Genomic DNA, 27,246 nt, shown 5'->3' on the forward strand with positions numbered 1-27,246 from the left:
ATGACGCCTCGTGTTAGCCTTTTCTGCCCTGGGAAATAGTCTCTGTCTATCAACTCTATCTATGCCTCTCATTATCTTGTATACCTCAATTAGGTCCCCTCTCCTCCTCCTTTTCTCCAATGAAAAGAGTCCGAGCTCAGTCACCCTCTCTTCATAAGATAAGCCATCCAGTCCAGGCAGCATCCTGGTAAACCTCCTCTGAACCCTCTCCAAAGCATCCTCATCTTTCCTGTAATAGGGCGACCAGAACTGGACGCAGTATTCCAAGTGCGGTCTAACCAAAGTTTTATAGAGCTGCAACAAGATCTCACGACTCTTAAACTCAATCCCCCTGTTAATGAAAGCCAAAACACCATACGCTTTCTTAACAAACCTGTCCACTTGGGTGGCCATTTTAAGGGATCTATGTATCTGCACACCAAGATCCCTCTGTTCCTCCACACTGCCAAGAATCCTATCCTTAATCCTGTACTCAGCTTTCAAATTCGACCTTCCAAAATGCATCACCTCGCATTTATCCAGGTTGAACTCCATCTGCCACCTCTCAGCCCATCTCTGCATCCTGTCAATGTCCCGCTGCAACCTACAACAGTCCTCTATGCTGTCAACGACACCACCAACCTTTGTGTCATCTGCAAACTTGCTGACCCATCCTTCAATCCCCTCATCCAAGTCATTAATAAAAATTACAAACAGTAGAGGCCCAAGGACAGAGCCCTGTGGAACACCACTCGCCACTGACTTCCAGGCAGAATATTTTCCTTCTACTACCACTCACCGTCTTCTGTTGGCCAGCCAATTCTGTATCCAGACAGCTAAGTTCCCCTGTATCCCATTCCTCCTGACCTTCTGAATGAGCCTTCCATGGGGAACTTTATCAAATGCCTTGCTGAAGTCCATATACACCACATCCACAGCTCGACCCTCATCAACTTTTCTAGTCACATCCTCAAAGAACTCGATAAGGTTTGTGAGGCATGACCTGCCCCTGACAAAGCTGTGTTGACTGCATTTAATCAAGCCATGCTCTTCCAGATGGTCATAAATCCTACCCCTCAGAATCCTTTCCAACACCTTGCAGACGACAGACGTGAGTCTTACTGGTCTGTAATTGCCGGGGATTTCCCTATTTCCTTTCTTGAAGAGAGGAATTACATTTGCTTCTCTCCAGTCCTCGGCTACGACTCCAGTGGAGAGCGAGGATGCAAAGATCTTCGCAAGTGGCGATGCAATTGTATTTCTCGTTTCCCAAAGCAGCCGAGGACAAATCTGGTCCGGGCCTGGCGACTTGTCAATCTTAATGTTTGACAAAATTTTCAGCACATCAGCTTCCTCTATCTCTATCCATTCCAGCATGAACACCTGCTCTTCAAAGGTTTCATTTACTACAAAGTTCGTTTCTTTCGTAAAGACAGAAGCAAAAAACTCATTTAGGGCTTCCCCTACCTCCTCCGACTCCACACACAAGTTCCCTATGGTATCCCTGATTGGCCCTACTCTTTCTTTGACCATTCTCTTCTTCCTCACATAAGTGTAAAATGCCTTTGTGTTCTCCCTAATCCGTTCTGCCAAGCCTTTCTCGTGCCCCCTCCTGGCTGTCCTCAGACCATTTTTGATCTCTTTCCTCGCCTGCCTGTAATCCTCTAGAGCTGAGCTTGACCCTAGCTTCCTCCACCTTATGTAAGCTACCTTCTTCCTTTTGACGAGAAGCTCCACCGCTCTCGTCATCCAAGGTTCCTTTATCTTACCCCTTCTTGCCTGTCTCAGAGGGACATATTTATTCATCACTTGCAACAACTGTTCCTTAAACAGTCTCCACATGTCTATAATCCCTTTACCATGGAACAATTGCTCCCAGTCCATGCTTCCTAACTCATGTCTAATCGCATCGTAGTTTCCTCTTCCCCAATTAAATATCCTCCCATTTTGCCTAATCCTCTCCTTCTCCACTTGAGAAGCTGATAGTGAGCTGCCTCCTTGAGCTGCTGCATTTCACCTGCTGTGAGTTGACCCACAATTCCATTAGGGAGTGAATTTTGATGCAGCGACAGTGAAGGAGTGGCAATATATTTCCAGGTCAGGATGGTGAGTGGCTTGGAGGGAACTTGAAGGTGATGATATTCCCGTATACCTGCTTTCCTTGTCCTTTCAGATGGAAGTGGCCATGGGTTTGGAAGGTGCTGTCTGAGGATCTTTGGTCAATTTCTGCAGTGCCCCCTTTAGATTGCAGCTACGGTGTGTCAATTGTGAAAGGAGCGAATGCTTGTGCATGAAGTGCCAATCAAGTGGGCTGCTTTTTCCTGAATGGTATCACACCCATCCAGGCAAGTAGGGGATTATTCCATCATACTGCTGACTTGTGCCTTATAGATGTAGACAGGCTTTGGGGAGTAAGGAAATTTTTCACTCACTGTAGTATTCCTAGCCTGCAACCCTACTTCTGACCTTATGATGGAGGGAAGGATGAAGCAGCTGAAGATGGTTGGGCCTTGGACACTACCCTGAGGAACTTCTGCAGAGATGTCCTGGAACTAACCATGATCATCTTCCTATGTGACAGATATGACTCTAACCACTGGAGAAGTTTCCCCTGGATGCTCATTGATTCCAGTTTTGCCAGGACTCCTTGATGCCACGCTCAGTTAAACAGAGCCTTGATATCAAGGACTGTCACTCTCACCTCACCACTGGAATTCAGCTCTTTCTTCCATGTTTGAACCAAGGCTGAATGAGGTCTGGACCTGACTGGTCTTGGCAGAACCTAAACTAGGTGTCGGTGAGCAGGTGTTTGATAACGCTGTTGATGCCATCTCCTATCACTTTACTGATGACCGAGAGTAGACTGATGGGGTGTTAATTAGCTGGGTTGGATTTGTCCTGCTTTTTATTTACTGGGCATAGTTGGGTGATTTTTCACATTGTCGGGTAGATAGCAGTGCTGTAACTGTAATGGAACAGCTTGGCTAGGAGAGCATTTAGTGTTGTTGCTGGAATGTTGACTGGACCTGTAGCCATTGCAGTATCCGATGTCTCCAACCATTTCTTGATATCACGTGGAGTAAATTGAATTGATTGAAGACTGGTACCTGTAATGTTAGGGACCACTGGAGGAGGCCAAGATACATCATCCACTTGGCACTTCTGGCTGAAGATTGCTGTGAAAGCTTTAACCTTACCTTTGCACAGATGTGCTGGGCTGTTCCGTCATTGAGGAGGGATGTTTGTCGAGTCCTCTAGGGAGTTGTTTAATCATCCATCACCATTCACGACTGGATGTGGCAGGACTGCAGAACTTAGATCTGATCTGTTGGTTGTGGGATTGCTTAGCTCTAGCTGTCACTTACTGCTCATGCTGTTTGGCATACAAATAGTCCTTTATGGTGTCTTCACCAGGTTGACAACTCATCTTGAGATATGCCTTGTGCTGCTCCTGGCATACCCTCCTGCACTTGTCATTCAACCAGGGTTGATGCCCTGGCTTGATTGTAATGGTTGAGTGGGGAATATGCTGGGACATGATCTTACAGATTGTGCTGGAGTACAATTCTGCTGCTGTTGATGGTCCACAGTACCTCATAGACGCTTGGCCATGAGTTACTGGATCTGTTCAAAGTCTGTCCTATTTCGCACAGCGATTGTTCCATGCAACATTATGGAGGTTATTTTTAATTTGAAGGTGGGATTTTGTCTGCACAAGGACTGTGTGGTGGTCTCTCTGACTGATTCTGTCAAGGGCAAATGCCTGTGCAGCTGGCAAAGTAGTAAGGATGAGGACAAGTATGTTTTTCCCTCTTGCTACATCCCTCACCCAGTCTAGGAGCCATGCCTTTTAGGACCTGACCAGTTTGATTAGTAGTACTGCTGCCAAGCCACTCTTTGTGGTGGAATTGGACACTGAAATCCCCCACCCAGAGTATATTTTGTGCCCTTGCTTTCCTTAGTGCTTCCTCCAAGTATTGTTTGACGTGGAGGAGATTGGATTCATCAGTTGAGGGAGGATGGTACATAATAATCAGCAGGAGGTTTCCTTACCCATGTTTCATCTGAAGCGATGAAACATGAAGGGGCCCAGAATCAATGTTGAGGACTCCCAGAGCAACTCCCTCTTGACTGTGTACCATTGTGCTGTTACCTCTGTTGGGTCTATCCTTGTGATGGGACAGGACATATCCAGGGATGGCAATGGATCTGGGTCATTTTGTGTGAGGTATAATCCTGTGAGAACAACTTTTGTCAGGCCATTGCTTGACTAGGCTGTGAGACAGCACTCCAAGCTTTGGCACTAGCCCCCAGATATTAAGAAGAACTTTGCAGTGGCGATAGGGATGTTTCTGCAGTTGTCTTTTCCAGTGCCTAGGTCATTGCCAGCTGATCCATCTGGTTTCATTTCTTTGAAATTTTGTCGAGATTGGTATAACTGAATGGCTTTCTAGTCTGTTTCAGAGGCCAGTTGTAAGTCATCCACATTGCTGTGGGTCTGGAGTCGCATGTAGGCCAGATCAGGCCAGTATGGCAGATTTCCTTCCCTGAATGACATTAGTTTTTTTGACAATCGACAATGATTTCATGGTCACTAGTAGATTCTTAATTCTAGCTTTAAAAAAAATTGAATTCAAATTCCACCATCTGCTGTGACAGGATTTGAACCCGGCTCCCCAGAACAATACCTGGATCTCTGGATTAATAGCCTAGCGATTAATACCACTAGGCCATCACCTTTGATGACAAAAAAAGTGAAAAGGCAGATTGTGAGAGGAATGCAAACAGTTTAGAGTGAGATATTGATAAGTTAATTAATCATAGAGTCCCTACAGTGTGGAAGCAGGCCATTTGCGCCATCAATTCCCTACCAACCCTCCACAGAACATCTCACCCAGATCCACCTAACCTGGACGCTATGGCCAATTTAGCATGGTCAATCCACCAAACCTGCATTTCTTTGGATTGTGGGAGGAAACTAGAGCACTTGGCAGAAACCCATGCAGATACAGGGACAATGTGCAAACTCCACACATTGAACCTTTGGTCCCTGGAGCTGTGAGGCAGCAGTGCTAACCACTGAGCCACTGTACCTCTCAGTAAGTGGGGAAAATCTTGGCAAGTTCAGCACATATGGGAAAATATGAAATTGTTCGTTATGGAAGAGAGGCCAAAAGAAGAGATTTTTTTTAACATAGGGGAAAACTGCAGAAAACGTCAACCAAAGGAATTTAGGGATACTTGTGCATGAAACACAGAAAGCTAACTTGCAGGGGTAACAGGTAATCAGAAAGGCTAATGGAATTTTGGCCCTGAATTCAAGGGGGTTAGAATATAAGATTGGAGACATTTTTACTCTAAGTGAAAGAGATGCCATTATCTTAGAGTCCTATAGCATGTAAACAGGCCATTCGGCCCACTCATCTATTCCAAACAGGTTTCCTAAACTGAACTAGTCCCATTTGCCTGCATTTAGCCCATGTCACTCAATGTTTCCTTCCCGTGTACCTGTCCGAATGCCGAATAAATGTTGTAATTATACCAGACTCTACTCTTTCCTCTGGCAGCTTGTTTCATATACACACCAACGTCTGTGTGAAGAAGTTGTCCCTAAGGTCCCTTTAAAATCTTTTCCCTCTCTCACTTTAAACCTGTGCCCTCTCGTTTGTACTCCTCTATCCTGGGGAAATATTTTGGCTACTTACCTTATCTATGCATCTCCCTTAGATGAGATAATTCACCTGTAAGTGGTGGAGATTCCCAGCATGTGCACTCCTGGTTTAAGTAGCAGCATTACTGGTGCCATTGTGTTTGAATATGACTTATTTTAGGCTGCTCAAACCTTGGAACTGATTCTGTTATTCCTGAAGTTCAATAAAAAGTACAATGCCAGAGATAACAAGGTGTAGAACTGGATGAATACGGCAGGCCAAGCAGCATCAGAGGAGCAGGAAAGCTGACGTTTCGGGCCTAGACCGTCCTTCAGTTCTAGGTCTAGGCCCAAAACGTCAGCTTTCCTGCTCCTCTGATGCTGCTTGGCCTGCTGTGTTCGCGAGTTTTGTGCTGTGTTCATTCAGCTGTACACCTTGTTATCTCAGATTCTCCAGCATCTGCAGTTCCTACAATCTCTGAAACAACGTCAGAGAGCTGTTTGATATTACAGAATTTGAACTTGGTTGTCATTATCATTCTTGGTACGGCCAGGATTAATTAGCAAATGTTATCCAATGCAGAATCAAATTTAACAAATTGAGCTTTGTAAGTGCTGCCTATTTGGGTTTGGTCAGTACCTTGCTTATTATAGACAACTCAAGGATGTACAGTTTGATGTGATTTATCAGTCTTTGAGATGTTTGGCTGACATTCCCAATGTCTAATTGGTATTGAAATTGATATGAGACAAAAAAAATTGCAGATGCTGGAATCCAGGATAGACAAAAAGGAGATTTGAAGAACACAGCAAGCCAGGCAGCATCTGGAGGAAACGAGCAGTCAAGTTTCGGGATTAATCTGCTTCAAATTGACATGCCAGATTGATTACTTGCATGACTGGCTAAATATATTTTCATCTTAACATCAGCATCCTATTAGTTGTGATTATATTGCTAAGAATTACTCTGACGTCCGAATTAAGCTAGTCAGGCTCACAATCTAGTGCGCTGCTAGTACTGGATATCACAGTTATAATAAACAGGATCCTCTTCTTTTCAGATACAACATGTTTCTACATTGAATCTGTTTAAAACAAACAAAATAAGTGATACCCATTCTCTGGTTCATTGGCACAGCCCACAGGGATCGGAGTTCTCCTGCATATTTTAAATTCATATAAACTTTGACAATTAACTGTCAGCCATCATCTAACTGATGCATTCTCCATGGCAATGCCTCTATCAATCAGAATCTAATTTTCATGCTGTTGTCCCCTTTTATATTGGTGTTCTTGCAAATATTCTGATGGACGCAAGACAAAATTTTGACTATTCTTTTTTTCAACACACTTTCAAAAGCACACTGGGGGTGTGCCTGATGGTTTTACATCTTATCCACCTGATAATTGTACCCAATATAATTGGAATCTCTTGGAAGAATCCAACTGAGGGCTGGGAAATAATAAAGCTTTGCTTGCCAAACTTCTTTTTGACTTTGCACTGTTTGATGTTTCTAATAGCTAAGACTGTCATTTCAAAGATTCAAATGGTATGTTTAATAAGGTGATGTTTTTAGAATCTTGCATTGGAAATGTTATGTACTTAAGATACTTAAATTTCTTTTTCTTATGCAGTCGTTTGAAACTGTCTTTTGCCTGATTCTTTCAATTGCAGTGCATGGGAGTATGTCTCCTGATAACATGGAAAACTAAAATTGTATATTTAACTTAGTCTAATGTATCCAATTTGATTCATGAGCCAAGCAATACTTGTTACTTATGAACTGCCATTTGAAATTAATTCAGAGTAATAACTTTGTATGTTTCAGGCACTTCGTCTCAGCAACGTTGCATTGGCAAAAACAACAACAGGTCAGATAGTGAACCTGTTGTCAAATGATGTTAATAAGTTTGATCAGGTAATGTGTACTATGGGATAATTGGGGGAGTGGATAGGGCTGCAAAGAGTCACCATTCGCACATTTACATTCATTCTTGTTTTCTTCCACCTCTAACCCTGTAAGTGCAATCAATATTCCTGTCTTTCCTTTAAAAATGCATTTATAATTTAGTACAATGAGAATGCCATAATGAATGATTTTATTTAAGAAAATGACAAAGCATAAACTAAATCAGTGACCCATTATCACATTCCTCAACAGTGTGAGCCAGACAACTTATAAAACATTACCAAAAGCAGAAGTTGCTGGAAGACCTCAGCAGATCTGGCCACATCTCTTAAAAGAAATCAGAGTTAAGGTTTTGAGTGATTTGAAACGTTATCTCTGATTTCTCTTCACAGATACAGCCAGACCTGCTGAGCTTTTCCAACAATTTCTGTTTTTGTTTCTGATTTACAGCATCCACATCATTTGGTTTAAAACATCAAATCATTGATAAGTTGGGACTCTGTCTTAAATGGCCTACTCCACATTCCTAAATGTCCAGGCGAATCGAATCCCTACAGTGTGGAAACAGGCCCTTCAACCCAACAAGCCCACACTGTCTTTCAGAGCATCCCAACCAGACCCATTCCCCTGTAACCTATAGGCAGAGTGATGGTGGTATAGTGGTGAGCACAGCTGCTTTCCAAGCAATTGACCCGGGATTGATTCCTGGCCATTGCAGGGCTGTGCTTTTGGGTGGCTTGGTGGCTCCATGGTTAGCACTGCTGTCTCACAGCGCCAGGGACCCAGCCTTGGGTGACGGTTTGTGTGGAGTTTGCACATTCTCCCCATGTCTGCGTTGTTTTCCTCCAGGTGCTTTGGTTTCCCCTCTCAGTCCAAAGATGAGCAGGCTAGGTGGATTGGCCATGCTAAATTGCCCACTTTGGATATTAACATCTGAGGAAATAAATTTTCCATGATGTTTGTGACCTCGAAATTTTTTTTTGAAAAGATTGCAATGAGTTATGCATCTGAAACTTGCATTCATTCTAAATGTTGGGTGTTTTCAGGAAAATTCTTCTCAGGATAGCTTGAGTCTGTAACCTGATACAAAAACTTAAATGTTTCACCCAATATATTTTTATTAGGGGGAATCAGAATCCTCCTGCTGGTTTTAAGTTTAAAAATAGCTTGGGAATTAGCTGTTAGCCATCATCTGGTGTCTTTTCCACTGTAATGACTTTACCAGTCATGCATTCTCTTACCATGCTGTTATTTTCCTTTACATTGGTATTCTTGAAAATGTACTGACACGTTCAAGATAACATATTGATAGTGTCAGCTTTTTCCTGAAATACAGTGCTAAAATGTAATCTTCAGCCATGTTTGAGTGTTAAAATTGTGTTTTTGAATGTTAGTGCATATGTTGTTAGCTTACCAAACTGTATCTCTGTTACAATATATTGTGTGTGCAATTTTTCTCTTCACTCCTAGATCTTGCCAAAAAAAATTTAATGTTGCTTATATTTTATCCCAACAATGTTACAGCTAACCATATTCCTGCATTTTCTATGGGTTGGACCGTTGCAGGCAATTGCAGTGGTAGCACTACTCTGGCAAGAAATAGGACCATCTTGCCTGGCTGGAATGGGTATACTACTTATTCTGCTGCCTACACAGACAATTTTTGGAAAGTGGTTTTCAGAACTGAGGTATGATCATTTTACAAAAGCCTAAATTTGAGAGTTCTGGAGGGAATTATTAACTTGATTTTAAACCTGCTTTTGTTCAGATTATTTCCATATTTGTGCGATAGTTTTGCTATGGTTCTATTTAGATTTAAAATTTCAACTTCAATCTCAGATTTTGTTTTGTATGTTTGTTCTCTGATTTTGGGTATTGCTGGCAGGGTCAATGTTGATTGCTGAGTCCTTGCACTCATAAGTATGATGGATTATCAACTTCTGCACTCCTTATGGTGAAGGTGCGCACTTACTAGCTCATTGGAGTACAGAGTTCCAGAATTTCATCCCAGCAGCCATGAAGGAGGAACACTGTGGAATTTGTGGAATTTAGGGAATTCACAGAATCTTTAGTGGGCTTGACCAGGTACATGTGGAGGGGTTGTTGTTCTCCCTTATGGAGGAGTCTAGGACAAGAAAGCATAACTTCAGAATGAAGGATTGCTCATTTAATACATAAATGAGGAGGAATTTCTTGCCTGATGGAATTGATTCTTCATTTTTTTTTGCCATAGAGGGTTGTCAAGGCTTGGAACTTAAGAATATTCAAAACTGAGGGGGAAGGATTTTTAATTGGTAAGGGCTTTGAGGATTATAGAGAAAAGGCAAGAAAGTGGAGTTGAGGGTTATCAGATCAGCCATGATCTTATTTGATGGTGGAGCAGACTTGGCAGCCTGAATGGCCTACATCTGCTCCTATATCATGTGCTCTAATGGATGTATTAGTAATTTAAGGGTCTCAGAAAGAGAAATACAGCTAGTGTTGGTTGAATGAGTTATAAATTGTATAGTTAAAGCAATAAAGTTTACGTGCTGGTATTATTGCTACAGTGTTAATTCAGTGACCCAGGTAATATTCTGGGTTCCCACTGTGGCAGATGAAGTTTGTATTCAATACAGCTGTAGAATTAACAATTGAATGGTGACCGTGAAACCATTGCTGATTGTCAGGAAAAGCTGATCTGGCTCACTAATGACCTTTTGGGAAGGAAGCTGTCATGCATAACTGCTCTGGCCAATTAAGGATAGGTGACAAATGTAAGTCTTGACAAGAAACCTTGCTTAAAAAAAGTTGTAAAGGTTGTGGAACATATTTAAAAGTGTTTTACCTGGAGGATTTGGGTTATAAGGAGAGGCTGGATGGGCTGGGACCTTTTTCACTGGAGTATCGGGGGTTGAGGGGTGACCTTATAGAGGTTTATAAAATCATGAGGGGCATAGGTAAGTTGAATAGCAATGTTTTCCCCCTAGGGTAAGGAAGTTCAGAACTAGAGGGTATAATATTAAAGTGACAGATTTAAAAGGGACCTGAGCGGCAACTTTTTCACACAGGGTGGCACAGTGATTAGCACTGCTGCCTCACAGTACCAGGGACCCTGGTTCGATACCAGCCTTAAGTGACTGTCTGTGTGGAGTTTGCATGTTCTCCCCGTGTCTGCGTGTGTTTCCTCCAGGTGCTCCGGTTTTCTCCCACAGTCCAAAGATGTGCGGTTTAGGTGGATTGACTATGCTACATTGCCTGCCAAATTGCCTGTAGAGTCTAGGGTGGGAAATGCAGAGGTAGGGTGTGGGGCTAGGTCTGGGTGGGATGCTCTTCGGATGGTCGGTGTGGACCCGATGGGCAAAATGGCCTGCTTCCACGCTGTAGGGATTCTATGATTCAATGACATAGTCGTTCAAATGTGGAATGAGCTGCCAAAGGAAGTGGTGGATGCAAGTACAGTTACAACATTTAAAACCATTTCGACAGGTGCATGAATAGGAAAGGTTTAGAGGGATGTGCGAGTGGGACTAGTTTTAGTTTGAGTAACGTGGTTATATGGATGAGTTGGACCAGAAGGTCTGTTTCCATGCTTTGTGACTCTGATTATAGTCTGTATAAATGAGTTGTTAGATATGTAGACCTTGTAATGTAGAGCCAGTGCCAAACTCAAAAGTCTCTGGGCACAATGGAGGATTTATTTTGACACAGTTACTTTACACTGAAAATAAATGATCCCCAACTTGTCCCCTTGAAGTAGCACTGCAACTCCAGTATCACCAGTACATGAACTGGTTTAAACAGTTTAACATAATTTGCTGCTAAACTGGGTACAGTAATCAGGACAGATTTCAGATTGTTCAGACACTCTAGCAATCTTTTCTCCATTCAAGTTTCTTGTTTTTACTTAACAAACTTGTCAGAGGCACAACACCAGAGCTGAAATTCAGACTGAACATCTGGGAAAATCTACTGATACCAATATATTACAAAACTTCCCACTTTGTCGTAGGCATGGGAAACTCAAAGATAGCCCATGTTCTCACTTCTTTAAATACGACTTGGCTTTGCTGTAAAGTGTGGCCCAAATAAATTATTACTGTTTAATCAAATTCAATTTTGGTCAAATTTATGACCAGTTTGGCTCTTTGTAATTAATTAAGCAACTTAATCGTGCGTTGCGAAATACTCTTTACAGGTTGCACTGAATGGATTGGGCATCAATGTAGACAATGTAAATACATAACCCTAATGAAGATTTTTTTGGTTATCTGTTGCAAAGTTGCTGGTGCAGTCTTAGTTCCAAACAATATAAACTTACATAGATAAAGTCCGTCTGGTGTTACAAAAGCTGAACTTTTTTCGTTGCGTCATAGAATTCCTACAGTGTAGAAACAGGCCATTTGGTCCATCACGTCTACACCAACCCTTCGAATAGCATCCCACCCAGACCCATCCTCTAACCCTATGTTTCCCATAGCTGACCCACCTATAGAGCAAGTTAGCACGGCCAATCCACCTAACCTACACGTCTTTGGACTGTGGGAGGAAACAGAAGCACCTGGAGGAAACTCATGCAGACATCGGGAGAATGTGCAAATTCTACGCAGTCGCCCAGTGGAATCGAACTGGGTCTCTGGCACCGTGAGGCAGCAGTGTTAAACACTGAGTCACTCTGCCTCCCACATCAGTCTATAAAACTTCTTAATATCTTTTAAACAACTCAGTTTTCTCAAGCAAATCATGCATGGGTGGGAGGTGGTGATTAGAGAGCATTTTAGGAGAGAAAGTCTGCCAAAAGTACTCCCCACTTTCTCCTGGGTCCTGAGAACCCCACTGCCCCACATTTCCTGGGTCTCAACCTTGAATCCTCTAACTCTCCTGGGTCCCTAATCCCACCACTCTGTCCTTGATCATAAACACTACCCTCTTTCCTAGGTCTCTGTTTCTCCCTCTAAGATCTTGGACTGTGTTGTGGGAAACTGTTTAAATGTACATGAGTGATTTAAAGTGGTGAGGAATATACGTGTTCTGGTAGCTCAACAATATACTATTAATCTTGATGATAAGATAAGTCAATAATGTTGTGGTACAGAAGTCTGTAGGTGACAGTGATCACAACATGATAAAATTCTATATTCAGCTTGAAGTGGAAAATTATGGATTGAACAATAGTGCAGTAGAAGGGATAGGATGATAGTTGGTCAAAGAGAGCTGGTAAGCAGATTAAATGGTAGGGTGGTATTATTTCAGTGGCAAACTTTTAAAGAGATGTTTAATAAGTGTCAAAGATTATCCCAGTAAGAAAGGGAGGCTCTTTCAGAAGGATGCATCCATCCATGTCTAAATGAGAAAGTTGAAGGTAGCATGAAATTGAAAGAAGCACTAAAAATCTACAAAGACTTATTGATAGCTTAGAAGGTCATTCAGATCTTATGAACCAGCAAAAAATGGCTGAAAAGACAATAAAGAGGAAGAAAATAAAGTGTGGGAGAAAGCTATCTATGTAGGCCACTCAGACCCTTGAGCTAGTTCACCATTCAGTGAGGTCATGGCTGATCTGTGACCTAACTCCATTTACCTGCCTTCAGCCCATCTCCCTTAATATCTTTTGCTTGACAAAAAAAAAATTTCTGATTTTTAAAAAAAGTAATAACTGATCTAACATCCACCTACCCTGACATTTTCTGTCTTGAAGACTTTGATCAGACCACCTTTCACCTTCTAATTTCTGCAGAAAATTCTAATTTGGATAATCTCTCCTCATAATTTAACCCCGCAAATCCAGATATCATTCTTGAGCCAAGACCAGTATATCCTTCTTATGGTGTGGTGCTCTCAGTCCCTCAAGTGGCGTCTAACCAGGGCTTTGTATAACTGCAGCATCCTTGTACTCCTATCCTCAAGTTATAAAGGCCAGCCTTCCATTAGCTTGCTTGATTAACTTCTGCACCTGTTTGTGACATTTTAAAAATCTATGAACCTGCAGCCCTCCGCTGTCTCTTTGGACATCCACTGTATTTGATTTCATACCATTAATAAAGTACCCTGATCTATCCTTTCTTGGTTCAAAATGGATAAACTCACTCTTGCATATGCTTATGTCTGTTCACTAAGTCTGTCAGTATCTCTGTAATTTTATATTATCATCTACATTAACTATAATGTCACTTCATTTTCTGTCATCAGCAAATCAGCAGTGAATGAATAGTTGAGGCTCCAACACAATGCAAGTTTCTACAAGTAATGAAATAGGGAAAGAGGAACTGTAACAAAGGTTGGTCCTCTACACAGAGAGAGACTGGAGTAATGGAAACAATGAAATGGAAGAAGCACTGAAGAGGTTTCAAGTGGTCTGAAAACTAATGGATCTGAAGGCTGAAATGTACCCGGGTTTTAAAATAAGTAACTGCAGAAATCAATTCATCATAATCTTTCAAAATTGTTTAGCTTCTAGAAGACCCTCACTGGATTTGGTAAATAGCTGATGTTAAACCTTCCTTCAAACGAAGAAGAGGCAAAAAACATCATGAGGTGATAGTGAGTCTTTAAAGGATATGGACAGTTTAAGTGAGTTATTAGAAATTTGTCTGATGCCATATAATGTGGAAAAATATAAACTTGTCAACTTCAGCTAGAAGAAAAGAAAAGCTGATTTTGGTGGCACAGAGGGATTGAAGTTTTCTTGTACCTGAATTTCATAAAATTAGCACGCGTGTGCAGAAAATGATTAGGAAGGCAAATGTTGGTATTTGCCGCTAGGCAATTAAATATAATAGTAGGGAAGCTTTACTGCATCCATACAGTGTGTTAATGAGACCACATCTGAAGTACTGTGTACAGTTTGGATTTGGTTGTTGTAATAACAATTCAGTTGCATTGGAAGTAGTTAAGAGAATGTCCAGCGCATTCCTGAATTGAAGTGTACCTCTTATGAAGAAAGGTTGAACACTTGGACCTTAGGCATTGGAATTTTGAAGTATGAGAAGTAGTCTTTTGAAGACTACAAAATTGTAAATTGGATAGTGGAAGCATACTTTCTGTTAGGGTGAGACTAGATCAATAAAGCAATGTTTAAAAGTAAGGCTGTGTCTCTCAAGATGATGAGGGGCTTTATTTTTTGAATACTTTTACTGGCACAGACTAATGACCTTCAAAGTTAATTGACATAAGTTTTTAAAAGTTGAGGGAATTGGGGATTTATGGTGGCGAGTGAAATGCCGAGGACTGTCATGAAAGTGGAGTTGAGATCCCAAAAAGTTCAGCCATAACCTTATTGAACAGTAAAGAGGCCTGAAAGTGTTGAATTACCCTGTCCAGCTGTGAAGTCTTATGTTTCTGAATTGCTATAACTTGTGACAAAGTTGTCACTTTGAGAAGTGTTATTCACTTCATAATCATAAAGGCATTTCATCAAGTACCACATCACAAATATGATGGAAGAATTGAAGCCTGGTGGTGGTGACCTCAGACACAGTGTGGTTGACCTCGTGGTGCAGTTGTAGTGTCCCTATCTTTAAGCCAGAAGGTCCACATTAAATTGTCATCTGCTCCAGAGGTGTTTAATAATATCTAAGAAAAACATCTGTTAGAAAATAGACAACACAGTGTGGAGCCAGAGGAACATAGCAGGCCAGGCGACATCACAGGAGCAGGTAAGTTGACCTTCCTTGAGAAATGAGGAGGGGGAACGGAGCTCAGAAATAAATAAGGGGGGGTGGGCTGGGGAAGGTAGGTGGGTAGGTGATAAGTGAATGCAGGTAGGAAGTGGGATTGCTCAGGGGGATGAGTGGAGCGGATAAGTGGGATAGAAGATGGACACGTAGTGTCAGGTCAAGGAGGCGGGAATGAGAGGGAGGATTGGACATGGGATTAGGCCGGCGGGGGCTGTGAGGTGGTTTAAAACTGGTGAATTATATGTTTGGGCCATTGGGCTATAGGCTCCCAAAACAGAATATGAGGTGTTGCTCCTCCATTTTACATATGGTGTCATTATGGCACTGGAGCATATGTCACCTAGGAAATGGGAATGGGAGTGTAAGTTAAAATGATTGGCGACTGGAAGGTGTTGTCATTTGTCGCATACAGAGCGCAGATGCTGTGTGAAATGGTCCCCAACGCTACGCTTGGTCTCACCGATGTAGGGGAAGCCACATCAGGAACAATGGATACGATAGACCAAGTTGGCAGATGCACATGTGAACCTCTGTTGGATATGAAAGGTTTACTTTGGGCCTTGAATGGAGGTGAGGTGCGAGTTGTAGTGGCAGATGTAGCACACTCTGCGGTTGCAAGGCAAGTTGCCGGGGGAGGTGGGGTTATTGGAAACGTAGAGCAGACAAGGAACCATGGAGTGAGCGGTCCTTACAACAGGCCGACAGGGATGGGGAGGGAAATATATCATTGGCTGTGGGGTTGGATTGTAGGTGGTGGAAATAGTGGGGAATGAAACACTGGATGTGGACGTTAGTGGGGTGGTATGTGAGGACCGGGGGATTCTGTCTGTATTTTTGTTGGGGGGCATGGGGTATGAGCACAGAAATGTGAGACATGCAAGGGATATGGTTGAGGATGTTTTTGATCACTGGAGGGGGGAGGTTGCAGTCCTTGAAATAGGAGGACATCTGGAATGTCCAGGACTGGAACGTTCCATCTTCAGAGCACGTGCAGTGGAGGTAGAGGAATTAGGAGTAAGGGATCACATTCTTGTAGCAGGGTAGGTGAGAGGAGATGTAGTCCAGGTAGCTATGAGAGTCAGTAGGCTGGAAATAAATGCCATTGTTAAGGTGGTTACCAGAGATGGAGACAGGGTGGTATTGGACATTGTCCACTTGAATTTGAGGTTGTGTTAAAGATTTTCGTAAAGTTGATGAACAGTTCAAGCTCCTCGTTGGAGCATGAGGCAATGCTAATACAGTCATCAATGTAGCGAAGGAAGAGGTGGTGGATAGTGCCACTGTAACAGCAGAAAAGGGACAGTTTCACATATCCTACGAATAGGCGTGTATACCTTGGATCCATGTGGGTACCCATGGCTACCCACTTTGCCTGTAGGAAGTGGGAGGAGTTAAAGGAGAAGTTGTTCAGATTAAGGACAAGTTTTGTTAAGCGGATGAGGGCGTCGGTGGAGAGGGACTGGTTGGGCCTGAGGGAGGCCTTTTAGTCCATTTGCATGGGGAATACAAGTATACAGTGATTGGATGTTCACAATGAAGATGGCATGTTGGGTGCTAAGGAATTGAAAGCCCGGGAGGGCGTGGGTGGTGTCCCGGACATGGGTGGGGAGTTCCTTGTCTGGGGGAGAAAGGCAGAGTCAAGGTAAGTGGAGATGAGCTCAGTGGGGCACGAGTAGGCAAAGACAATGTGTAGGTCGGGACAGTAAGGTTTGTGGATTTTGGGAAGGAGATAGAAACGGGCAGTGCGGGGTCAGGAATGATGAAGTTGGAGGCTGTTGGTAGGATGGCCTAAAAGCCTTCCGTTGCTTCCTCTCCAGCAGGTCCAGCCAGTCCCTCTCCATCAATACCCTCATCTGCTTAACAGAACTTGTCCTTACCCTGAACAACAACTCCTTTAACTCCTCCCACTTCCTACAGACTAGGGGGCTGGCCCTGGGCACCTGCATGTGCCCAAGTTATGCCTGCCTCTTCGTAGGGTATATGAAACAGTCCCTTTTCTGCTGTTTCACTGGCACTAACTACCACCTCTTTCTTTGCTACAGTGATGACTGCATTGGTGCTGCTTCATGCTCCCACGAGGAGCTTGAACAGTTTATCAACTTTATGAACATCTTTCACTGCAACCTCAAATTCACCTGGGCCATCTCCGATAACTCCCTCCTCTTCCTGGACTTCCCCAACTCCCCCTCTGTTAAATGCCTCAACACTAACATTTATTTCAAGCTCACTGATTCCCATAGCTACCTGCACTACTACACCTCTCAGCCACCCTCCTGCAAGAATACAATCCCTTACTCCCAATCTCTTTACCTATGCGGCTTCTGCTCCCAAAATGAAACGTACCGCTCTCAGATGTCCCAGATGTCCTCTTACTCCAAGGACCACAACATTCCCTTCCTGGTGATCAAAAATGCCCCCAACTGCGACTCGTGCATTTCTGCCTTGACACCTCCTAACCCCAACAAAAATAAAGACAGAATCCCCCAGTCCTCCTATACCACCCCACCAACCTCCACATCCAGCATTTCGTTCTCTGCCATTTCTGCCACCTAAATCCAACACCACTACCAAAGAAACATTTCCATTCCCACCCGTCTATCTTTCGTTGGGACTATTCACTCCGTGACTCCCTCTTCCGCTCCACACTCCCCACTACCCCGCCACTTGGTGCCTTTCTCTGCAACTGCAGAAAATGCTACACCTGCCCCCACATCTTCCCCCCCCGCCCCACCTCCATTCAAGGCCCAAAGCAAACCTTTCATATCCGATAGGGGTTCACCTGTACATCTGCCAACTTGGTCTACTGTATCCATTGTTCCCAATGTGGCGGCCTGTTCATTAGTGAGACCAAGTGTTTCATGCAGAATATGCACCCTGCATGTCAGAAACGACAACACCTTACAGTCGCCAACCATTTTAATTCCCCCTCCCACTCTCTGGGTGACAGGCCTGGGATGGATATCGTCCAGTGCCATGATGACACCACACGTAAACTGGAGGAGCAAAACCTCATATTCTGCTTCAGGAGCCAACAGCCAAATGGCCCAAACGGAGAATTCCCCAGTTTTAAAATCTCCCCACCCCTGGCCTCATCCCATGTCCAACCCTCCTTCTCATATCCCCGTCCTTGACATGGCTCAACCTGTTAATTTTCTCTCCCATCTAACCACCCTGCCCATCCCACTGACCAATTTGCACCACTCCCTACCTGCATTCACCTATCACCATGCGACCTACTTTTACCAGCCCCGACCCTCCTCTCTCTATTTCCCAGCTCGCATCCCTCTCCCCATTTCTGAACAAAAGTCCTGACCTGAAATGTCAACTTTCCTGCTTCTGTGATGCAGCCTGGCCTGCTGTGTTCCTCCAGCTCCACACGGCGTTGTGTCTGACTCCAGCACCTGCAGTTCTCGCTATCTTTGGTTGATTAGAAAATATCTAGGAACAAAACTGTGGTCTCTGGCTGATGTGCCACAAAGGATTCAGGATGAAACAGATAAAACATGTTCTCCCACACATAGAAAGCACAATCTAAATGGGCTCTCATGCAGAAGTAGTATCCCTACCTGTGAGCCAACATGTTCATGTGCCACCTGCTCCAGAACTGTGTAAAAATATCACTGCACAGGCTGATTAGAAAGTATCTAAAACTAAAGGAGAACGCTGTCCTTCGCAGAAGAATCAATGCAATTATATTCAGAGTGGTAATGACAGGTGATTCTATAATTAAAGGTGCAGAAAGCATCCTTTGTAAGAAGGATTGTGAGTCACTGATGGTGTTGACCTATTGTCATCAGAAGGGACATCTGAAACTGGCTCAGAAGGATATTGGAGTGTGAGGGGGAGGATCCAGTTCTTATGGTGCACGTTGGCACTAACAATATACAATATACCACTCCATACCCTTACTACTATCTGAGTAAAGAAACTACCTCTGACATCTGTCCTATATCTTTCACCCCTCAATTTAAAGCTATTCCCCCTCGTGCTCGCCGTCACGAAAAAGGCTGTCCCTAATCACCCTGTCTAACCCTTTGATTATCTTATATGTCTCAATTAAGTCACCTCTCAACCTTCTTCTCTCTAACGAAAACAGCCTCAAGTCCCTCAGCCTTTCCTCGTAAGACCTTGCCTCCATACTAGGCAACATCCTAGTAAATCTCCTCTGCACCCTTTCCAAAGCTTCCACATCCTTCTTATAATGCGGTGAACAGAACTGTACGCAATACTCCAAGTGCAGCCGCACCAGAGTTTTGTACAGCTGCAGCATAACCTCCTGGTTCCGGAACTCGATCCCTCTATTAGTAAAAGCTAAAACACTGTATGCCTTCACAGCCCTGTCAACCTGTGTGGCAACTTTCAAGAATCTGTGTACATGGACACCGAGATCTCTGTGCTCATCTACACTACCAAGAATCTTATCATGAGCCCAGTACTTTGCATTCCGGTTACTCCGACCAAAGTGCATCACCTCACACTTGTCCGCATTAAACTCCATTTGCCACCTCTCAGCCCAGCTCTGCAGCTTATCTATGTCTCTCTGTAACCTACAACATCCTTCGTCACTATCCACAACTCCACTGACCTTAGTGTCGTCTGCAAATTTGCTGACCCATCCTTTTACGCCCTCATCCAGGTCGTTTATAAAAATGACGAACAGCAGTGGACCCAACACCGACACTTGCGGTACACCACTAGTAACTGGTCTCCAGTATGAACATTTTACCATCAACCACCACCCTCTGTCTTCTTTCAGCAAGCCAATTTCTGATCCAAACTGCTATATCTCCCACAATCCCATTCCTCCACATTTTGTACAATAGCCTACTGTGGGGAACCTTATCGAAAGCCTTGCTGAAACCCATATACACCACATCAACCGGTTTACTCTCATTTACCTGTTTGGTCACCTTCTCAAAGAACTCAATAAGGTTTGTGAGGCACGGCCTACCCTTCTCAAAACAGTGCTGACTATCCCTAATCAAATTATTCTTTTCTAGATAATTATAACTCCTATCTCTTATAACCTTTTCCAACACTTTACCAACAACAGGGAGATTGAAGAAAGCATAGGTCGACAGATTTTGGAAAAGTGTGGACGCAGTAGGGTTGTTGTAATGGGTGACTTTAACTTTCCTAATATTGATTGGAACCTCCTTCGAGCAGAAGATTTGAATGGAGCTGTTTTTGTAAGGTGTGTTCAGGAGGGTTTCCTAACGCAGTACGTTGACAGGCCGACGAGGGGAGAGGCCATTCTAGACTTGGTGCTCGGAAACGAGCCGGGGCAGGTATCAGATCTTGTGGTGGGAGAGCATTTTGGTGATAGTTACCATAACTGCCTCACATTCTACATAGCTATGGAGAAGGAGAGGATTAGGCAGAATGGGAGGATATTTAATTGGGGAAGAGGAAACTATGATGCGATTAGACATGAGTTAGGAAGCATGGACTGGGAGCAGTTGTTCCATGGTAAGGGAACTATAGACATGTGGAGATGGTTTAAGGAACAGTTGTTGGGAGTGATGAGTAAATATGTCCCTCTGAGACAGGCAAGAAGGGGTAAGATTAAGGAACCTTGGATGACGAGAGCGGTGGAGCTTCTAGTGAAAAGGAAGAATGTAGCTTACATAAGGTGGAGGAAGCTAGGGTCAAGTTCAGCTAGAGAGGATTACATGCAGGCAAGGAAGGAGCTCAAAAATGGTCTGAGGAGAGCCAGGAGGGGGCACGAGAAAGGCTTGGCAGAAGGAATCCGGGAAAACACAAAGGCATTTTACACTTACGTGAGGAATAAGAGAATGGTCAAAGAAAGAGTAGGGCCGATCAGGGATAGCATAGGGAACTTGTGTGTGGAGCCTGAGGAGGTAGGGGAAGCCCTAAATGAGTTTTTTGCTTCTGTCTTTACGAAAGAAACCAACTTTGTAGTGAATGAAACCTTTGAAGAGCAGGTGTGCATGCTGGAATGGATAGAGATAGACGAAGCTGATGTGCTGAAAATTTTGTCAAACATTAAGATTGACAAGTCGCCAGGCCTGGACCAGATTTGTCCTCGGCTGCTTTGGGAAGCGAGAAATGCAATTGCTTCGCCACTTGCGAAGATCTTTGCATCCTCGCTCTCCACTGGAGTCGTACCTGAGGACTGGAGAGAGGCAAATGTAATTCCTCTCTTCAAGAAAGGAAATAGGGAAATCCCCGGCAATTATAGACCGGTAAGTCTCACGTCTGTCGTCTGCAAGGTGTTAGAAAGGATTCTGAGGGATAAGATTTATGACCGTCTGGAAGAGCATGGCTTGATCAAATACAGTCAACACGGCTTTGTGAGGGGTAGGTCATGCCTTACAAACCTTATCGAGTTTTTTGAGGATGTGACTAGAAAGGTTGATGAGGGTCGAGCTGTGGATGTGGTGTATATGGACTTCAGTAAGGCATTTGATAAGGTTCCCCATGGTAGGCTCATTCAGAAGGTCAGGAGGAATGGGATACAGGGGAACTTAGCTGCTTGGATACAGAATTGGCTGGCCAACAGAAGACAGCGAGTGGTAGTAGAAGGAAAATATTCTGCCTGGAAGTCAGTGGTGAGTGGAGTTCCACAGGGCTCTGTCCTTGGGCCTCTACTGTTTGTAATTTTTATTAATGACTTGGACGAGGGAATTGAAGGATGGGTCAGCAAGTTTGCAGACGACACAAAGGTCGGAGGTGTCGTTGACAGTGTAGAGGGTTGTTGTAGGCTGCAGCGGGACATTGACAGGATGCAGAGATGGGCTGAGAGGTGGCAGATGGAGTTCAACCTGGATAAATGCGAGGTGATGCATTTTGGAAGGTCGAATTTGAAAGCTGAGTACAGGATTAAGGATAGGATTCTTGGCAGCGTGGAGGAACAGAGGGATCTTGGTGTGCAGATACATAGATCCCTTAAAATGGCCACCCAAGTGGACAGGGTTGTTAAGAAAGCATATGGTGTTTTGGCTTTCATTAACAGGGGGATTGAGTTTAAGAGTCGTGAGATCTAGTTGCAGCTCTATAAAACTTTGGTTAGACCACACTTGGAATACTGCGTCCAGTTCTGGGCGCCCTATTATAGGAAAGATGTGGATGCTTTGGAGAGGGTTCAGAGGAGGTTTACCAGGATGCTGCCTGGACTGGAGGGCTTATCTTATGAAGAGAGGTTGACTGAGCTCGGTCTCTTTTCATTGGAGAAAAGGAGGAGGAGAGGGGACCTAATTGAGGTATACAAGATAATGAGAGGCATAGATAGAGTCGATAGCCAGAGACTATTTCCCAGGGCAGAAATGGCTAGCACGAGGGGTCATAGTTTTAAGCTGGTTGGTGGAAAGTATAGAGGGGATGTCAGAGGCAGGTTCTTTACGCAGAGAGTTGTGAGAGCATGGAATGCGTTGCCAGCAGCAGTTGTGGAAGCAAGGTCATTGGGGTCATTTAAGAGACTGCTGGACATGCATATGGTCACAGAAATTTGAGGGTGCATACATGAGGATCAATGGTCGGCACAACATTGTGGGCTGAAGGGCCTGTTCTGTGCTGTACTGTTCTATGTTCTATGTTCTATGTTCTAACTGAAGTAAGGCTCACTGGCCTATAATTACCATGGTTCTCTCTACTCCCCTTCTTGACCAGGGGAACCACATTTGCTATCCTCCAGTCTTCTGGCTCTATTCCTGTAGACAATGACGACTTGAAGATCAATTCCAAAGGCTTGGCAATCTCCTCCCTGGCTTCCCAGAGGATCTTAGGATAAATCCCATCGGCCCAGGAGACTTATCTATTTTTATACTCTGTAGAATTTCTCATACCTCTTCCTTGTGAACCTTAGTTCACAAGTACCTAGTCTAGTAGCCTGTATCTCAGTATTCTCCTCGACAACATTGTCATTTTCTCGAGTGAATACTGTCGAAAAATATTCATTTAGTGCTTCCCCTATCTCCTCTGACTCCACACACAACTTCCCACTACTATCCTTGATTGGCCCTAATCTTACTCTCGTCATTCTTTTATTCCTTAAATACCTATAGAAAGCCGTAGGGTTTACCCTGATCCTATCCGCCAACAACTTCTCATGTCTCTTCCTGGCTCTTCTGAGCTCTCTCTTTAGGTCTTTCCTGGCTACCTTGTAACCCCCGAGCACCCTAACTGAGCCTTCACATCTCATCCTAAGATAAGCCGCCTTCTTCCTCTTTACCGGAGATTCCATTTCCTTCGTAAACCACGACTCCCGCACTCTACAGCTTCCTCCTTGTCAGACAGGTGCATACTTATGTAGGACACACAGGAGCTTTTCCTTGAATGAGCTCCACATTTCTAATGTGCCCATCCCCTGCAGTTTCCTTCCCCATCCCATGCTCCCTAAATCTTGCCTAATCTCATCGTAATTGCCTTTCCCCCAGCTATAACTCTTGCCCAGTGGTATACACCTATCCCTTTCCATCACTAAAGTAAACATAACAGCATTGTGATCGCTATCACCAAAATGCTCACCTACTTCCAAATCTAACACCTGGCCGGACTCATTACCCAGTACCAAATCTAATGTGGCTTTGCACTTGTTGGCCTGTCTACATACTGTGTCAGGAAGCCCTCCTGCACACATTGGACAAAAACTGACCCATCTATAGTACTCGAACTATAGTGTTCTCAGTCAATATTTGGAAAGTTGAAGTCCCCCATGACAACTACCCTGTCTGTCTCACTCCTATCGAGAATCATCTTTGCTATCCTTTCCTCTACATATCTGGAACTATTCGGAGGCCTATAGAAAACTCCCAACAGGGTGACCTCTCCTTTCCTGTTTCTAACCTCAGCCCATACAACCTCCGTTGACGAGTCCCCAAACATTCTTTCTGCAACTGTAATACTGTCCTTGACCAACAATGCCACACCTCCCCCTCTTTTACCATCTTCTCTGTTCTTACTGAAACGTCTAAATCCCGGAACCTGCAACAACCATTCCTGTCCCTGCTCTATCCATCTTTTAGGGAGATGGTCATTGTCTAGTCTTTGTGTGACATGAACGTTACTTGCCATTTTTTCAGGCCAAGCCTCGGTAATATCCAGGTCTTATTGCATTTAAACATGGACTGCTTTATGGATCGTTCCTTTGAAAATACCTGACTCCAGAAAAAGAAAATTAGAGTGAGCTGCTAGCATCTGGAATGCATTGCATGAAAGCATGGCAACAGCAAATTAGTAGTAATCCAGAGAGCCGACTAATCCTCATGTGACCCAAGTTCAAACCCCAATGTGGCAGCTCGTGAAATTGAATTGAGTTAATAAATCTGTAATTGATGGCTGGTCTCAATGCGAACAGCCATGTGAAATATCATTCATTGTTGAACAACCCTTACTGGTTCACAATTGCCCTTTAAGGAAGAAAGTCTGTCTTTGTTACCTAGTCTGGCCTATGTATGACTCCAGACCCACAGGAATGTGTTTGACAATTACCTACCTTTGAAATGGTCTAGCAAACCACTCAGTTTAAGGGCAGTTAGTGATGGACAACAAATGCTGACCTTGCAAAGATGCCCATATTCCTGAAATGTTGCAAAAATGTCTTTCAAGTATGTTCTCATTGGTAATGGAACTAATTCTTTGTGCGTGCAAAGAGCTGGTACCAGGCATGATAGATTAAGTAGTATTTTTTACTGCATTTCCTCCATTGTAAAGTCAAAAATGAGGATATTCATTGGCACAACGGTAAGCACCCATTTGTGATGCTTGAGATACTGGACACAAAATCACAAAATTATTATAGCCTATTTGGCCCATCATGTTTCTATGTGGTGTAAATCTAGTGCTAATCTCCTGCCTTTACCCTGTATCCTTGCACCCTATTATTAGCCAAATAAATACCCAATGCCCTCTTGAATGCCTCAATTGAACCTGGCTGCAGCACCTTTCCAGGCAGTGCATTTCATACCATAACTTGTTGTGTGCAAAAGATTTTCTTTGCATTACCCTTGCTTCATTTGCACATCACTTTAAATCTGTGGCTCCTCCCCTTTGTTACTTTTATAAGCACAACCAGCTTCACCCTATTTAATCTATCAAGCCCTCTCATGATTTTGAAATATACAATCAGGTCTCTTCTTGGCCACCTTATCTACAGCTTCAACAACAGTTCCAACTTCAGCTCAGGATAGATGCAAGTTTCTCACACCTGGAACCATTTTAGTAAATAGAAGCAGTCTCTGTCCAGATGCAGCAAGATCTGTGCAACATCCCAACTAGGGTTTATAGATGGAAATTACATGTGCCACAGATGTGATAGGAAATGACTATCTTCAACAAGAGAGAATCTAATCATCACCCCTTGGTGTGTTGTCTTGTTACTATTGCTGCTCCCAATGTTAACGCATTAATGTTTGGGTGTTACTATTGACCAGAAACTCTTGAACTAACCACATAAACACTGTGACTACAAGAGCAGGTCAGAGGTTAGAAAATCTGTAGTGTGCAATTCTCATTCTGTCTTTGGACAAAAGTGGTAAATTGAGGGAAGGGTAACTACCACAATATTGGGCAGGAATGGGGAATGTGAATTGGGGGTAGCTCTTGGAAGTTAAATTCACACCTGGAACAGTGGGATTCTTCTAAAAGTCAGATGATTAGAGTTCTGGACCATCATGTTCCTGCAACAGTAAAGGATGAGGACAACAAGAGAAATTGGGAACTTAGTCAAAAAACAGGAGGCATGTGTGAGGTTTAGGAAGCTGAAAATGGACCGAGCCCTCTAAGTATAAAAAAAATTACAGGAAAGAACTCAAACAAGGAATTCGGAGGGCTAACAGGGTCTTTGGCAAACAGCATTAAGGAAAATACCAAGATGTTTTGTACCTATACAAGGACACCTGACTTGGAAATGTGTCATTGTTCCTTTATTATCATAGAATCATGCAGCATGGAAATGGATCCTTTGGTCTAATTAAAATACGCAGACCAGGTTTCCCAAATTAAACTCATCAAATTTACCTGCAGTTAACCCATATACTTTTAAACCTTTCCTATTGAAAACCGTTAGCTCAGGACAAGGTCAAAATCCTAGAACTTCAAATTATATTGGTGATATCATGTGTGTTTTTCTTTAGCAGAGGTATTCAACGATTTTTGCCTTTTCTAATATAGATTTTGAAGATTAATGACTTTTACAACGAATTTTGAAAACAAGTGTGATTTACTAAGTTTTTTTTTCCTGACTCCTTTAGAGGCAAGACTGCAATACTGACAGATAACAGAATTCGTATAATGAATGAAGTTATATCAGGAATGCGAGTCATCAAGATGTATGCATGGGAAACACCCTTTTCAAATCTAATTGCTCAAGTAAGAATGTAAGTTTTTCTTGGAAACCACATACACTATAACCTCATGTCTGTAATGGGTGGGATCAAACCATTTCTAGATCTCACATTTTTCTGCTTTGTAATGTGGGATTGTGTTTCAAATAACAAGCGAAATCAGTGAGTGGTGAAAATAGCCTCTTAATTCAGCATTCACAGAAGCACAGTTCGAGGTGGTAATGGAATTCCGAAGTACAGTTCTTACAGTAGCCTCTATACACAGTTCTTACGTATATTAAAATTCTATCACTATGGTGTTACACAGTTTTATCTATTGTACACAGATGTTTGTTTGACATCTGTCCTAAACATTTGCTAAATATTGGCTGCTACTCTGATTAACATGCCTGCCTAGTCTGCTTGCATAATTAAGAGGCGTTGGTCCTTTTTTTAAGTTAGTAAATGTTAGTAAAAATACTAGACCTATATGATCTAAATTAGTTAGAAATCATATGTGCACTAAATAAAGGTAGAAAGGATATTAAACTGATTATTGCAGCTGGGCCATGAGATTTTATTTATTATTTGCCAGCATGAGTTTCATTCATTCATGCAGTTTCACAGAAGTGCTATTTTGCTAGTAACTTTCTTAAAAGGAACAGAGGCCCTTTTCAGTATGTAATTAACAGGGAAATTAGGAACTGCAGATGCTGTGTTTCTCCAGCTCTACACCTTGTTATCTCTTGGCTGCTAAGGGTCTGATTAAC

The 27,246-nt window shown here is 43.1% G+C and overlaps 1 protein-coding gene across 4 annotated transcripts in view; it reads left to right on the forward strand.

Annotated features, from left to right (window-relative positions):
* abcc4 (ATP-binding cassette, sub-family C (CFTR/MRP), member 4) overlaps window positions 1-27,246 on the forward strand; it is a 492,919-nt gene that overhangs the window by 98,470 nt on the left and 367,203 nt on the right. For 3 of the 4 annotated variants that reach the window (XR_007247792.2, XM_048533436.2, XM_048533433.2), the window contains exons 5-7: window positions 7,459-7,548; window positions 9,064-9,227; window positions 26,405-26,530. Coding sequence is in view for 3 of the 4 variants with exons in the window: in XM_048533436.2 (XP_048389393.1) it covers window positions 7,459-7,548; window positions 9,064-9,227; window positions 26,405-26,530 (380 nt within the window). In the remaining variant the exon portion in view is untranslated. The remainder of the gene's footprint in view (window positions 1-7,458; window positions 7,549-9,063; window positions 9,228-26,404; window positions 26,531-27,246) is intronic. The other variant, XM_048533434.2, reaches the window with a different exon arrangement.

The sequence above is a fragment of the Stegostoma tigrinum genome, chromosome 6, assembly GCF_030684315.1.
Source record: "Stegostoma tigrinum isolate sSteTig4 chromosome 6, sSteTig4.hap1, whole genome shotgun sequence".
NCBI classification, from domain to species: domain Eukaryota; kingdom Metazoa; phylum Chordata; class Chondrichthyes; order Orectolobiformes; family Stegostomatidae; genus Stegostoma; species Stegostoma tigrinum.